This window comes from Myxine glutinosa, chromosome 10 (genome assembly GCF_964187855.1).
Source record: "Myxine glutinosa chromosome 10, kmMyxGlut1.1, whole genome shotgun sequence".
Lineage (NCBI taxonomy): Eukaryota > Metazoa > Chordata > Myxini > Myxiniformes > Myxinidae > Myxine > Myxine glutinosa.
This window is the reverse complement of record NC_136270.1, coordinates 106,047,234-106,059,480: the sequence shown is the minus strand read 5'-3', so window position 1 is coordinate 106,059,480 and position 12,247 is coordinate 106,047,234. Positions and strand designations below refer to the sequence as shown.

At 42.8% G+C, this 12,247-nt stretch overlaps 1 protein-coding gene across 5 annotated transcripts in view; it reads right to left on the bottom strand.

Annotated features, from left to right (window-relative positions):
- Nucleotides 1–12,247, bottom strand: part of FBXL6 (F-box and leucine rich repeat protein 6) — a 122,837-nt gene that overhangs the window by 103,588 nt on the left and 7,002 nt on the right. For all 5 annotated transcript variants that reach the window (XM_068126337.2, XM_068126336.2, XM_078785977.1 and 2 more), the window contains exon 2: nt 9,922–10,069. In XM_068126337.2, coding sequence (XP_067982438.2) covers nt 9,922–10,058 — 137 coding nt within the window. In that variant the 5' untranslated portion in view covers nt 10,059–10,069. The remainder of the gene's footprint in view (nt 1–9,921; nt 10,070–12,247) is intronic.

Genomic DNA, 12,247 nt, shown 5'->3' with positions numbered 1-12,247 from the left:
CGATCGTGCTTCTTTGAAGCGCGCTCTCGGGCTGTTTGCTCATTATTCTAAGTGGGTTCAAAATTTTTCCGAGAAGCTTCGTCCACTTGTGGATTGCAATGCGTTCCCCATGAGTCACGCTGCTAAGGTCACTTTCCATGGCCTGATGTCCGACATAGCTGGTGCCGCTGTGTCATCGATTGACGAAAACAAGCCCTTTGTTTTGGAAAGCGATGCGTCAGACTACGCGATAGCTGCTACACTCTCTCAAGGGGGGCGACCTGTGGCCTTCTTTTCAAGGACTCTCTCCTCCGCAGAACGAAGACACTCGTCTGTCGAAAAGGAGGCATATGCCATCATCGAGTCGATCAGGTGTTGGCGTCCATATTTGCTCGGTCGATGTTTTCAAATCATCACGGATCAACAGAGTGTTGCCTTTATGTATGACACGCAACATGCTCAACGCATTAAGAATGAGAAAATCACTCGCTGGCGGATTGAGCTAGCCTGTTTCTGTTACAAAATCAAATATCGCCCGGGGAGGGATAACCTCGTTGCCGATGCTTTATCACGGCCTGCGGTGTGTGCGAGTCTCACCTCCTTTGAGGATCTGCGCATCCTTCATGACACTTTGTGCCATCCCGGCGTGACGCATTTAGCTCATTATGTGCGCAGTCGTAACTTGCCCTATTCCATTGAGGATATTCGTCGGCTCTGTCGCACTTGTTCCGTTTGCGCTGAACTCAAACCTCGCTTCTACAACCCTCCGATGTGTACGCTGGTCCAGGCCACTCGGCCATGGGAGAGATTGGCAATGGACTTCAAAGGACCACTGCCGGCTTCACCCGCTTCGAGTAGTTCACGTTATCTACTCACGATCGTTGACGAGTTCTCCAGATTCCCTTTTGCTTTCCCGTGCGGCGATATGTCTGCTGCTACAGTTATCCGGTGTCTGCAGAACTTGTTTTTTATGTTTCGGAATCCGGCCTTTGTGCACACCGATCGAGACGCGGTGTTCTTGTCCCAGGATGTGAGAAACTTTTTGCTCCAGCGTAATATCGCTTCTAGCTACACTACTCCGTACAGGCCACAGGCGAACGGACAGGTGGAACGATTTAATGGCATCATATGGAGAGCCGTTACTCTGAGCCTTAAGTCCTGTGGACTAGGACTGGACCAATGGGCTTGGTCGCTACCCGGGGCGTTAAGTTCGATCAGGACTTTATTGTGCACCGCAACTAATCAAACTCCCCACGACCGTAAGTTTCGTTACCAGCGTCGTGCGGGCGGTACCCGTCCTCTGCCGGGCTGGCTTGCTGAGCCCGGACCAGCCTTCCTCAAACGCGCGGTTCGCTCAAGTAAATATGACCCGCTCGTTGACAAGGTGCATATTCTTCAAACCAATCCCGAGCACGCTCGTGTCCTGTTGCCCAACGGACGGGAGTCTACAGTCTTGGTGCGCCATCTTGCCCCATGCGGGGATATTGACGAGCCGGCTTACGGAACAGTTGATCCGACAATGGAGAATCTACCGGCTTGCCCATCGCCACACGCACCCAATCCGGATGGCTTTGTGGGGCCACCGCCGTCACCTGATTTAGGCGGACATTCCGATGCGGGGGATTCCGGCCTCGGGGATGTGGTATCCGGTGTCTATCGGACACGCGCCGGGAGAGAAATTTGCCGCCCCGACCACTATGGTTGGACTGACCGACATGGACCGTTGCTAGCTGATTACTCTGCTGCTATGCTTTGCTAGCTTGATTTCAGCCCTGGCGGTAGTATAGTTTTAACGGAGGGGAGAATGTAATGAAATTGTGTCTAAGTTGAACCCAGGTGCTATGCTGTCTCCGACCACTGAGGGGCTTCCATAAGAACTCGGACGGACATAGCTCCGATTCATTCCTGTGACATTTATTCTGTGTGGTAGTGCATACTCGAATGGTGCGTATTGCTAGATGTTCCATGCTTGCTTGCACCAATTGCCAATCCATTATTACTTCTATGATTACGGTATACTGATATTATGCTTGTTGATTTTTTACAGGTGTTGCTAGAGATCGATTCTGAATTAAAACTACTATTGGGACAATGTTGTAGATCTGATTTTTACAACATAGTGTATGTATCATAGTATTCTGTTTAGCCATTAATGAAATAGCCCAGAGAGGGCTGACGGTCATCTTTTGAGGTTGTAGTTCAGACCTCTGATGATCTTGGGAGCCCCCCTGATACTCCGGAAGATCCCCCGATCCAAAATAGAAACATCTAAGACTGAGCCATCCTGCAGACCATTGAGTAGAAGGGCTGTTTCGGGTTTCAGAACATTTGGTTGGTAAATAAGGGATGATTAGGGATCCAAATTTTCAGGGGGTACCCCCCCCCCCCCCAAATCAAAATGATTAGTCCTTTTCACAGAAACAACCTCTCCACCATGTTTCGTCCAAATCCATTGATAACTTTTTGAGATATCCTGCTATATGTTGGTTTTAGCCACATCTCCCAATGGTGAAGAATCACTTAAAAAATTAAATAATTCTCATATCCGAATCCATATTCAGATCTTCACCAAAACCAAATCTATTTGTCCTCGTCAGACACCCAACCGGTCCACCAAGTTTCATCCAAATCTGTCCACAACTTTTTGAGATATCCTGCTATGTATCGTTTTTGGCCCGATCTCCCAATGGTGAATAATCACTTCAAAAATTCTAGTAGCCGGATCCGAAACCACATCTTCACCAAAATCTAATCATTTCGTCCTTGTCACATACCTCTCTGCCAAATTTCGTCTGAATCCGTCCACAACTTTTTGAGATATCTTGTTCATGAACAAACGGACAAACAAACAGACAGATGAAAAATCACTCATAGAGCGACACTTGGCAAAAGAGAACAAAGTTGAATGGCACTCAGTAGAGCATCCTTTTTACCTCAAAAATAATTGATGGTTGAATTCAGTGACCTGATATGAAAATCGTCTTCAGATTTTAAGTTAATCGGATGAAAATGGACAATTTTAGAAATTTGTCCTATGTTGACCTTTTGGCCTATGTTGACCTCAAAAATAGTTGGTGGTTGGTTTCAGTAAGCTGATTTGCAAATCCTATTCAGATTTCAAGTCAATTGGATGAAAATTGAATTGAGGATTTTAGAAATATGAAAAATGTGGCTGACCTGAGGCCTATGTTGACCTTTTGGCCTCTATTGATCTCAAAAATAGTTCAATGGTTGAATTTAGTTCGCCGATATGAAAATCCTATTCAAATTTCAAGTCAATCGGATGAAAATTTAGGATTTTAGAAATTTGAAAAAAAGGTGGTTGACCTTTGGCCGATGTAGACCTTGTGACCTATGCTGATCTCAAAAACAGTTGGTGGTTGAATTTAGTTGGCTGATATGTAAATCCTATTCAAATTTCAAGTCAATCGGATGAAAATTGAGGATTTTAGAAATTTGAAAAAGAGGTTTACCTTTGGCCTATGTTGACCTTTTGACCTATTGACCTCAAATATATATATTATATATACACACGATTTTATCAGTCAACAAACTCTAACATTTGGTAAAGTTTCGTTCAGATCGGTTTAAAATTGTGACCTGGACGCAAGTATAAACAAGTACAGATACATTCAAAGTACACCGCCCCCATCCAAAATAATTAAATATCCTCCAGCGCGGCATTGCCGGGGCGCCTCTGGCACCCGGCAATACCGCCGTGCAGCTCATATAGACTGTATTTGGAGGGAGAGGTGCACAATAAATTGATTGATTAATTGCATAAGTAAAATCAAGAAAAGATTATCATAAAATATTTTCTTAATCAATTGGCTAATAGCATAACTAAACCACTCGTGCTTCATCCGAAGATGTGTCTTTTAGAAATTTAATTAATAAAAAATTAAATAATTAATTGATTAATCAATAAATAATGAATCTATTAAGTGATTAATCAATAAATCAAAAATATCCTTTGTAGCCATATCACTTGGTCACTGTCATGTCCAAATATTAGCTTCCTAGCTCAAAAGGTGCCTGTGATATTGCCCAGATGAGAAATAAAATAAATAAATAATAAATAATGAAAATAAAGAAATAATAATCATTAAAAAATGAAATAATTAATCAATTCGCTAATATAACACATAAACCACCACCATTTCATCAGAATCTGTAACTTTGGGAAAAAATTTGTTTAGTCATTAATCAAATAATTAATCGATTAATTGATTAATCAATAAATCAAAAATAGCCTTTGCAGCCAAATCACGTAGCCATTGGCATGTCCAAATATCAGCTTCATAGCTCAAAAGGTGCCTGAGATAATGGGCAGAAGAGAAAGGAAATGTATAAGTACTTAATTAATCGCTAACAAGTAAATAACTCATCAATTAATTGATTAATTTTTTTAAAATACAGTTTTTGACAAAGGACTTGCCCACTACTGTGCCGAAATTTCAGCTTCCTAGCTCAAAGGATGGCTGAGATATCGCCCGGACAAACAAGAAAACAATAAAGCAAGAAAACAAGAAAGCAAGAAAACAACCAGAGTGAAAACTGAGTACTCCCTTTCAGCGTGCGTCACTGCCGAGCCCCCTTCGGTGCCCGGCAATGACGATATGCAACGCCTGGAGATGGCATAGGAAAGGTGCGGTGTACAATGAGCGGACAGAGAAACACACACACAAACCAGAGTGATCAACATACTTGTCCCAAAAAATTTTTTTTGCCAAGTAACAAGGGTGAAAACATAACCTCCATCCACCTTTGGTGGCAGAGGTAACAAGAAAGCACTTGAAAATGCAAAGCCAGTCCACGTCCGCTTTGTATTCAGACTTTTTCCATGTGCTAAATATGACAAAAACAGTTTTAAAATTTCAAAAGAATTGCCGATTTTAGGTGACCTTCACCTTTCACCTCAAAACCAATAGGTTTCAGTGACCCAATATTTCAAGTCAACCCTGCTTAAATCTCAAGTAAATTGGATGATAATTGACGATTTTATGTGACGTTCACCTTTGACCTTTTGACCAAATTATGAACTTGCCTTCTCCATATTCTCATCACAATTTTTTTTTACGACAACAGCTAAAATGGTACAAAAGTCAGACACAGACACACAAAAGTGATTGCAAAACCCCCGTCTGTGTCCCGCTATGTGGGGGACTAGTCTAAATAACTAAAATTGCTGTCGACTTCCAAGCCTCCAAATCTGCCACCGATATGGAGCCCCATTCATACGTTTTCTCTGGGGAAATGGACCCCAAATCCATTGTTAGCAGGAAAGAGTACGTAGAATAGGTTACTTTTTGCAGGGGTCCCAGCCACTTTGATTGACAAAATAATAGGAAAAATAGGAATTCTGATCACAAAAAATAGGAGTTTAATAGGAAAAAACTAGGAAGTAATAGCACAGATTTCAGCATTGGAACAACATCGGTAGCTTTATTGCTGCAAGATTTATGCAAATACATGTACATGTATGGGCATGGACACACCCCCAATGAACTTGGGCCCACCCGTCTTAACATCGACAACAAAAACTATGACTTCTTCTTTTTGGCAGCCACCATGGACTCTATCAAAGTCTGCTTTTTCTTCTCCACTTTTCTCTGCGCCTCCCTGGTTTCCACCATACGAGTCTGTGTCTCTTGAATCTTTTTCTGAGCAGACTCAAGCATGGCCTGAGCTACTGCAATTTCAGTCATGTCACCTTTCTTAAGCGCCACCTTAAGCTTTTTATTTGCTTGATCAAGCAGACTGTTGCTAACAGTCAGTGACATCTGCTGAGATGACTCTTTTGCTGCCAGAGATTTCTCTGTTTTCTTCAAGTCCTCGCTCTTACGAGACAGCTCCGCTGCCTTCTCTACAGCAATCTTAGCTGTTCTCTCTCTTTCTTCTTTCTCTTGCCTGGTTTTCTCCCTGGCTTTCTGTTCATCTTCCTTGGCTTTTCGTTCTTCTTCAAGTCTCTGCATATAGTGCATGTGAGCAGAACATCCTAACGAGAGGAGTCCCTTTGTGACTGGGACCATTTCGGGCCGGTCACCATACAATCTCATGCCATCCATTGTTGCACGGAGACCATTGATTGATGCCTCGCTCAGACTAACTCTCTCCTTGGTGACACTTTTCCCACTGATTGAGAACGCGCGTTCCACGTCACTGTTTCCGTGAGACAGTGCAAGGACAATCCTTATCATTTGTCTCACTTGGGGGAATTTACAGTTTCCCGTACAGCCTTTTAAAGCCAACACTTTTCCCCAGTACCTGTCCACTCTCTTCATGCAGACTTCTTCTTCATTCTCCTGTGTTTCCTGGGACCAGTCAGTAGGAATGGCTTCCTCTTGGTACACCTTCCATTCATCTGCAATGCTGTCACTGTCAATATTCCTCTTCAGCTGTCTGGACAGGCTCTTGGCTGATTCAAGAGACCATGCAGCAGTCCTGTTTTGTGGCTGCAGACATCTGGCATTCTTCAGGATTTTGTTTGTCAATGGAAGCTTCTTTTGTAGGTGTACTATGGCTGCCTGGTAGCACTTCCTCATCCCAAGATACATCCTTTCCCTCTCAGAGACTTTCAACTTAGCGATACACCGTCGGGTATCCTCTCCCACACCCATGGATTCATTCATTCATTCTCCCACTGGTTTGCAACAATGGAAACATCAAGGTTTGAGATGTCTTTCACAGCATCAACTGAAGGAGTCTTCATAATTCTTCTGATCAGTTTTTTGAGCAGGTCATGGAGTTTGTCATATAGAATGTGCACAAGTGGTTGCTCTGACTGGAAGAAGGTGAGGAACTCTGCAAATGTTGCTGCCAAGAACTTCAGGAAATGCAGTTGAGCTTTTATTTCCGGTCGCTGTAGTTCTGTTTTGATTCTTTTGTACCTGGGTTTAAACATGTCCTTTGGCTGCTGCTTTGGAAGAAATACCAAGAAATACTCTTTGAGAGATTCCCAGATCTCTATCAGCCGCTCCACTGCAGGTCCCAGTGTCAACCACCTGCACTCGACATGCTTCAAAGGCTTTTTTGGAACAGCACCCAATTTATGCTGAATGTCTTGAAAATCAACAGATCTAGCAGCAGAGCCTTTGAACCAGTAGAAAATGTCCACTGCAAGCTCAGTTAGGTTTCCACAGTACTCTGCAAGTCCTTTGGCAAAAGCATTGTGTACTGTATGGAGAGTACATGTCCCTACATCAAGGAGACCAGGGCCCCTGTTGTCGAGAATGGCTTTGTCAATCTGTCTCCACACAGTGGTGCTCACATTAGGCCCATCACTGCCGAGCATGATAATATCCTGAAGCTGCAGTTTCGATTCATCCAAGGCAGAGATTATTTTCCTGGACAAATCTTCTCCAGTTGCATGACCCATGAGGTAAGTTTTGAGGTGAAATACTAATATCTGTTCCTCGGCATCAGACCAATACCGTACACGGATTTCTAGTTGCTTCAAGTTCTGTTTATTGGTGGTTTCATCATACATGAGGCTGAAGCCAGAAGCTGAATTCTTAACATCAGTGACTATCATGTCCTGAAAATAAGGACCTGTGGCTTCGCTAATGAGATATGAAACTTTCGATGAGCTCATTGAGAAACCATCCGGGATAACACCAGGAAACATTGCCTGCAGAAGATCCTTCAAACCGTCACAGGAAGAGTAGCTCAGATTCGAACGAACAACTTTCAATGTCCATAGAAGTTCTGCTTTTGTAATAGCGTCTTTTTTGGACATACAGACTAAAGCTGCACGACTTGGCTCATCTGTAGAAGCTGACCCTGATGCTGAAGCAGATGAAGTTGATGGTTGAACGAATGTCAGCAACGTCTGTGACCCACCCAGCAGTTCCTTCGCACGCTTCAGGTGCCCTTTGTTTTGGGCATGTTGTGTCAGTTGTTTCACACCCTGATTGTCACACCTCACTTCCGAATGGCACAACGAGCAGTAAGCTGAGAACACTGAGGACTTGCTAGGCTGACACCAGTCAGAAAGCCTACATCCATGTCCACTTTTCAACCACTCTGGGTTAAATTTAGTTCTCCCACCAGGCATTATACTGCTGGGAGTATACCTGTCAAAAAGAAAACAAATATGAGATAAGATTAAATGAATTAGCATAGAAAATCCTAACCTGTTAACGCATGAAGTGGAAAGAACTGTGAACCAAACAGTTTTTTTTTTCAAAACTGAAACATAAGTTAGTAAAATAATGAGAACAAACAAAGTAATTTAAAGGCAAATCAACAAATTTCTTACCGGTCTGCAGATTATACCTGAAACAAGAAAGATGATAAATAACATGTCCTAACATGTTTACCACCCGATAATTGCATTTTCTCCACTGCTGAATAGCTTGAACACTAATCTGAGTTCAAGCTAAGCGATGACAATTCAATTATGTATCTTTGGTATTGTTGTTGTACTATCTTCAGAAGATTATGAAACAACAAGACTTTAACAGTCTTTATTGTTTTTGTTTTTTTTTGTTTTTTTATTGTCCTACATTGCTTGCATTACCTATTGTGCAGCATTGCGTATGTAAATTTTAATTCTACTGTAATTTTGTTAAAAGCTGAATATGCAACTACCACACGAAAGTATACAGAATTAAGTTGTAATCCCTATTTTGTGTCGTGGTCCTTCTTTATTATCTGCAATTAAATGATGAAATGTGTGAATTGTCGATTGAATTAGTTCTTTGCCAAATACTATTAGTTTTAGGCAAAATACAATCTCATTGTAATAAGCGAAAGATTGAGTTAAACATGTAGTATCAAATGTCAATGTTTAGCAAATTAGTAGAAAAGTTCAATTTCAGGTAGAATCTTTAGGGAAAGGTTGTTAGTAATAACTGAATAACCGCAAAGTTCACAGTTGGTTTTGTTACTCTAAGTAAAGTACAAACCTTAAAAATTGAGCTCAGCTGAACTTTTGAAATAAGACAAAGGACAATGATAATGGTCAAGGTATCATTCAGTCATTCTTCACAAAGTATATGAGATAATCCAAGAGAAATGCGTGATAAACATAGTTATATTATTTTCATCTCATTTTATCTTTTATAATTCTGTTACTGAATAGCATGAAGCACGAATCATAAAGGTAAAACAATTGTTTGGAAGGATATACTTAATATTAGGACAAAGTCAAAAATAACAATAACATAATATACATAAGATATACATATCATTTCCAGTCGAGATCAATAACAACACGTACTTTACACCATGGTGTAAACGACATGCCTCCACTTCGTACAGTATTTATTTGTGACGTCATCACTGCATACTCAATTTTTCCTCAACACTGCACTTTGTTGAGTCCTCAAAAATGCACTCACCACTTGTGAAATCGATCGAACAAACGGTTTTCGAGAAAAAGACAAAGAGACATATGTTCTTCGGGGATTTGAGCTTAAAGTCGTTTTGGAAATTTGTCTTGCGATTATGGACCCAGAAAGCAATTCCATGGCTGACGATTGGTATAGGAATGTCTGTTCTGACGCTTAGATACAGAAATTCTACTAATTAATATATCAATTTAAATTTTGGAACATTGAGGGTTAAAAAATAGGAAAAATAGGAATTTCCACCAAAAAATAGGAGACTTATAGGATCCTATTAAAAAGTAGGAATAAATAGGAAAAATAGGAGGGCTGGGACCCCTGTTTTTGTGGCCCATTCAGCATCAACAGGCCAAACTACAGTAAGCTACTTCTGTCAAATTTCAGTGTCTAGTCTTGTGGTTCCATAACATATTATATTCGATGCCGTAACATATTTGAGCCAATTAAAAAACGAGTCGCTGCACCATTACACATAGCAACTGATATTGCACCCAGAATGTGGACAAAGCAGCCACTGTTTGCAATGGTTGAAAAAAAGAAAGAAAGAAATGCAACTGGTGATATGGAACAAGGAGATAAGAGTGCCACGTACGCTTTGCGTATTTTCTTCTTACGCTGAAAAGCACGTTTGACCGGCTTCCGCCACAGAGTAGAAACGAGGAGCACATCATTATCAGAGCGTTCCACCACACGGACAAATTCTTCAGAAGTCCTGCTCCGTGACATCATGCAAAGATAGTCTGTATCATGGGAGAACGCGAAAAAAAAACACACACACACACACACACACACAAAGTGAGAATACTTTGAATCAAGGACTGATATAAAAGAAACAAAATTATATTATTGACATATACCTTTCAATTTCCTTAAAAAGTTAATCTTTGGTTTGCTTCACAAGCCAACCCTTGGGAATTCTTTCTACATTTCAATTTGTTATCAATGACTGTGGCCAAACACACACACACACACACACACACACACACACACACACACACACACACACACACACACACACACACACACACACACACACACACACACACACACACTTCTTTTTCTATACCATAAAATTGTTCGCCACCACACTTACAAATCATTTAAGCAGTAAAGGTGATTTATTACGAATGTGTTACATTAACATTTAAAGGATGTTTTTAGTGATTTAAATCCCACAAGAGGTGACACTTAAACACATTTTCTTCGCAAACTTCGAAACAGTTGTACGGTACAGTGTGCCAAAAGTAAGGACTCAAACAGTTACTAGTTTGTCAATGGCTGACGGCCTTTCCGACTGCCCGGATTATCATAGAGGTTTTCGACCCTTTCAGACCAGAACCACAAAAACGTGTCGAGCGAGCACCGGCGTGTGGGTGTTGAGCACCGGCGTGTGGGTGTTGAGCACCGGCGTGTGGGTGTTGAGCACCGGCGTGTGGGTGTTGAGCACCGGCGTGTGGGTGTTGAGCACCGGCGTGTGGGTGTTGAGCACCGGCGTGTGGGTGTTGAGCACCGGCGTGTGGGTGTTGAGCACCGGCGTGTGGGTGTTGAGCACCGGCGTGCGGGTGTTGAGCACCGGCGTGCGGGTGTTGAGCACCGGCGTGCGGGTGTTGAGCACCGGCGTGCGGGTGTTGAGCACCGGCGTGCGGGTGTTGAGCACCGGCGTGCGGGTGTTGAGCACCGGCGTGCGGGTGTTGAGCACCGGCGTGCGGGTGTTGAGCACCGGCGTGCGGGTGTTGAGCACCGGCGTGCGGGTGTTGACCACCGGCGTGCGGGTGTTGAGCACCGGCGTGCGGGTGTTGAGCACCGGCGTGCGGGTGTTGAGCACCGGCGTGCGGGTGTTGAGCACCGGCGTGTGGGTGTTGAGCACCGGCGTGTGGGTGTTGAGCACCGGCGTGTGGGTGTTGAGCACCGGCATGTGGGTGTTGAGCACCGGCATGTGGGTGTTGAGCACCGGCATGTGGGTGTTGAGCACCGGCATGTGGGTGTTGAGCACCGGCATGTGGGTGTTGAGCTTTGGCATGTGGGTGTTGAGCACTGGCATGTGGGTGTTTAGCACCGGCATGTTGGTGTTGAGCACCGGCATGTGGGTGTTGAGCACCCGGTGATGGTCACTCCGTTTTCAATGATTTGTGGGCACACAATTAATGACATTAACTTGGCTTCAGATTGGTGTTGGACAGCATCGTATAAATGTCTGCTCACGAATGTCCACATCATAACAAAACTACAGCTCGGTAACACTTTTTCTAAACGACAATCTACAAAGGTGTAGAGGGGTGGATATGCACAAGGATGAAGGAGAAATAACACAAAGCGATTCCCAAACTGACCAACAAGTTCCGTCCAAATCCATCAACAACATTTTGAGATATCGTGATCACAGTCAGACAAGATATTGTGCCCACATTACAGACAAGATATCGTGCCCACATTACAGACAAGATACAGTGTCCACATACAGACAATATACCGTGCCCACATACATACAAGATATCGTGCCCACATGCAGACAATATATCATGCTCACAGACACTGGTAGTTCCCTGTGTGTTGCAAGAGGCGACTAACAGGGTTGGCGGCAGGAAGGGCATCCGGCCATAAAACATTGCTTCAACTAGAACGCCACTCAGTAGAGCGCATACTCCCGCCGTGGGTTTAGTTGGAATAAGTTTTGTTTAACATCCCCTGTCCCCAAAACAATAAATGAAAAAGAAAGTAAGCCCTAACTGTCAGAGAATTTATTTTGATACATCTCGGAATTAGAGGAGAAAAACATTATTTAAGAATAAAATCTTTAATGCAGTAAAACAGAAAAAATCTTTCCCAAAAAAATTTCCCCAAAAAATTCCTGGATCCGGAATAATATCCTGAGCTTCACCAAAAACTAATCAATTCTTCCTTATCCCAAGGGCAATCAT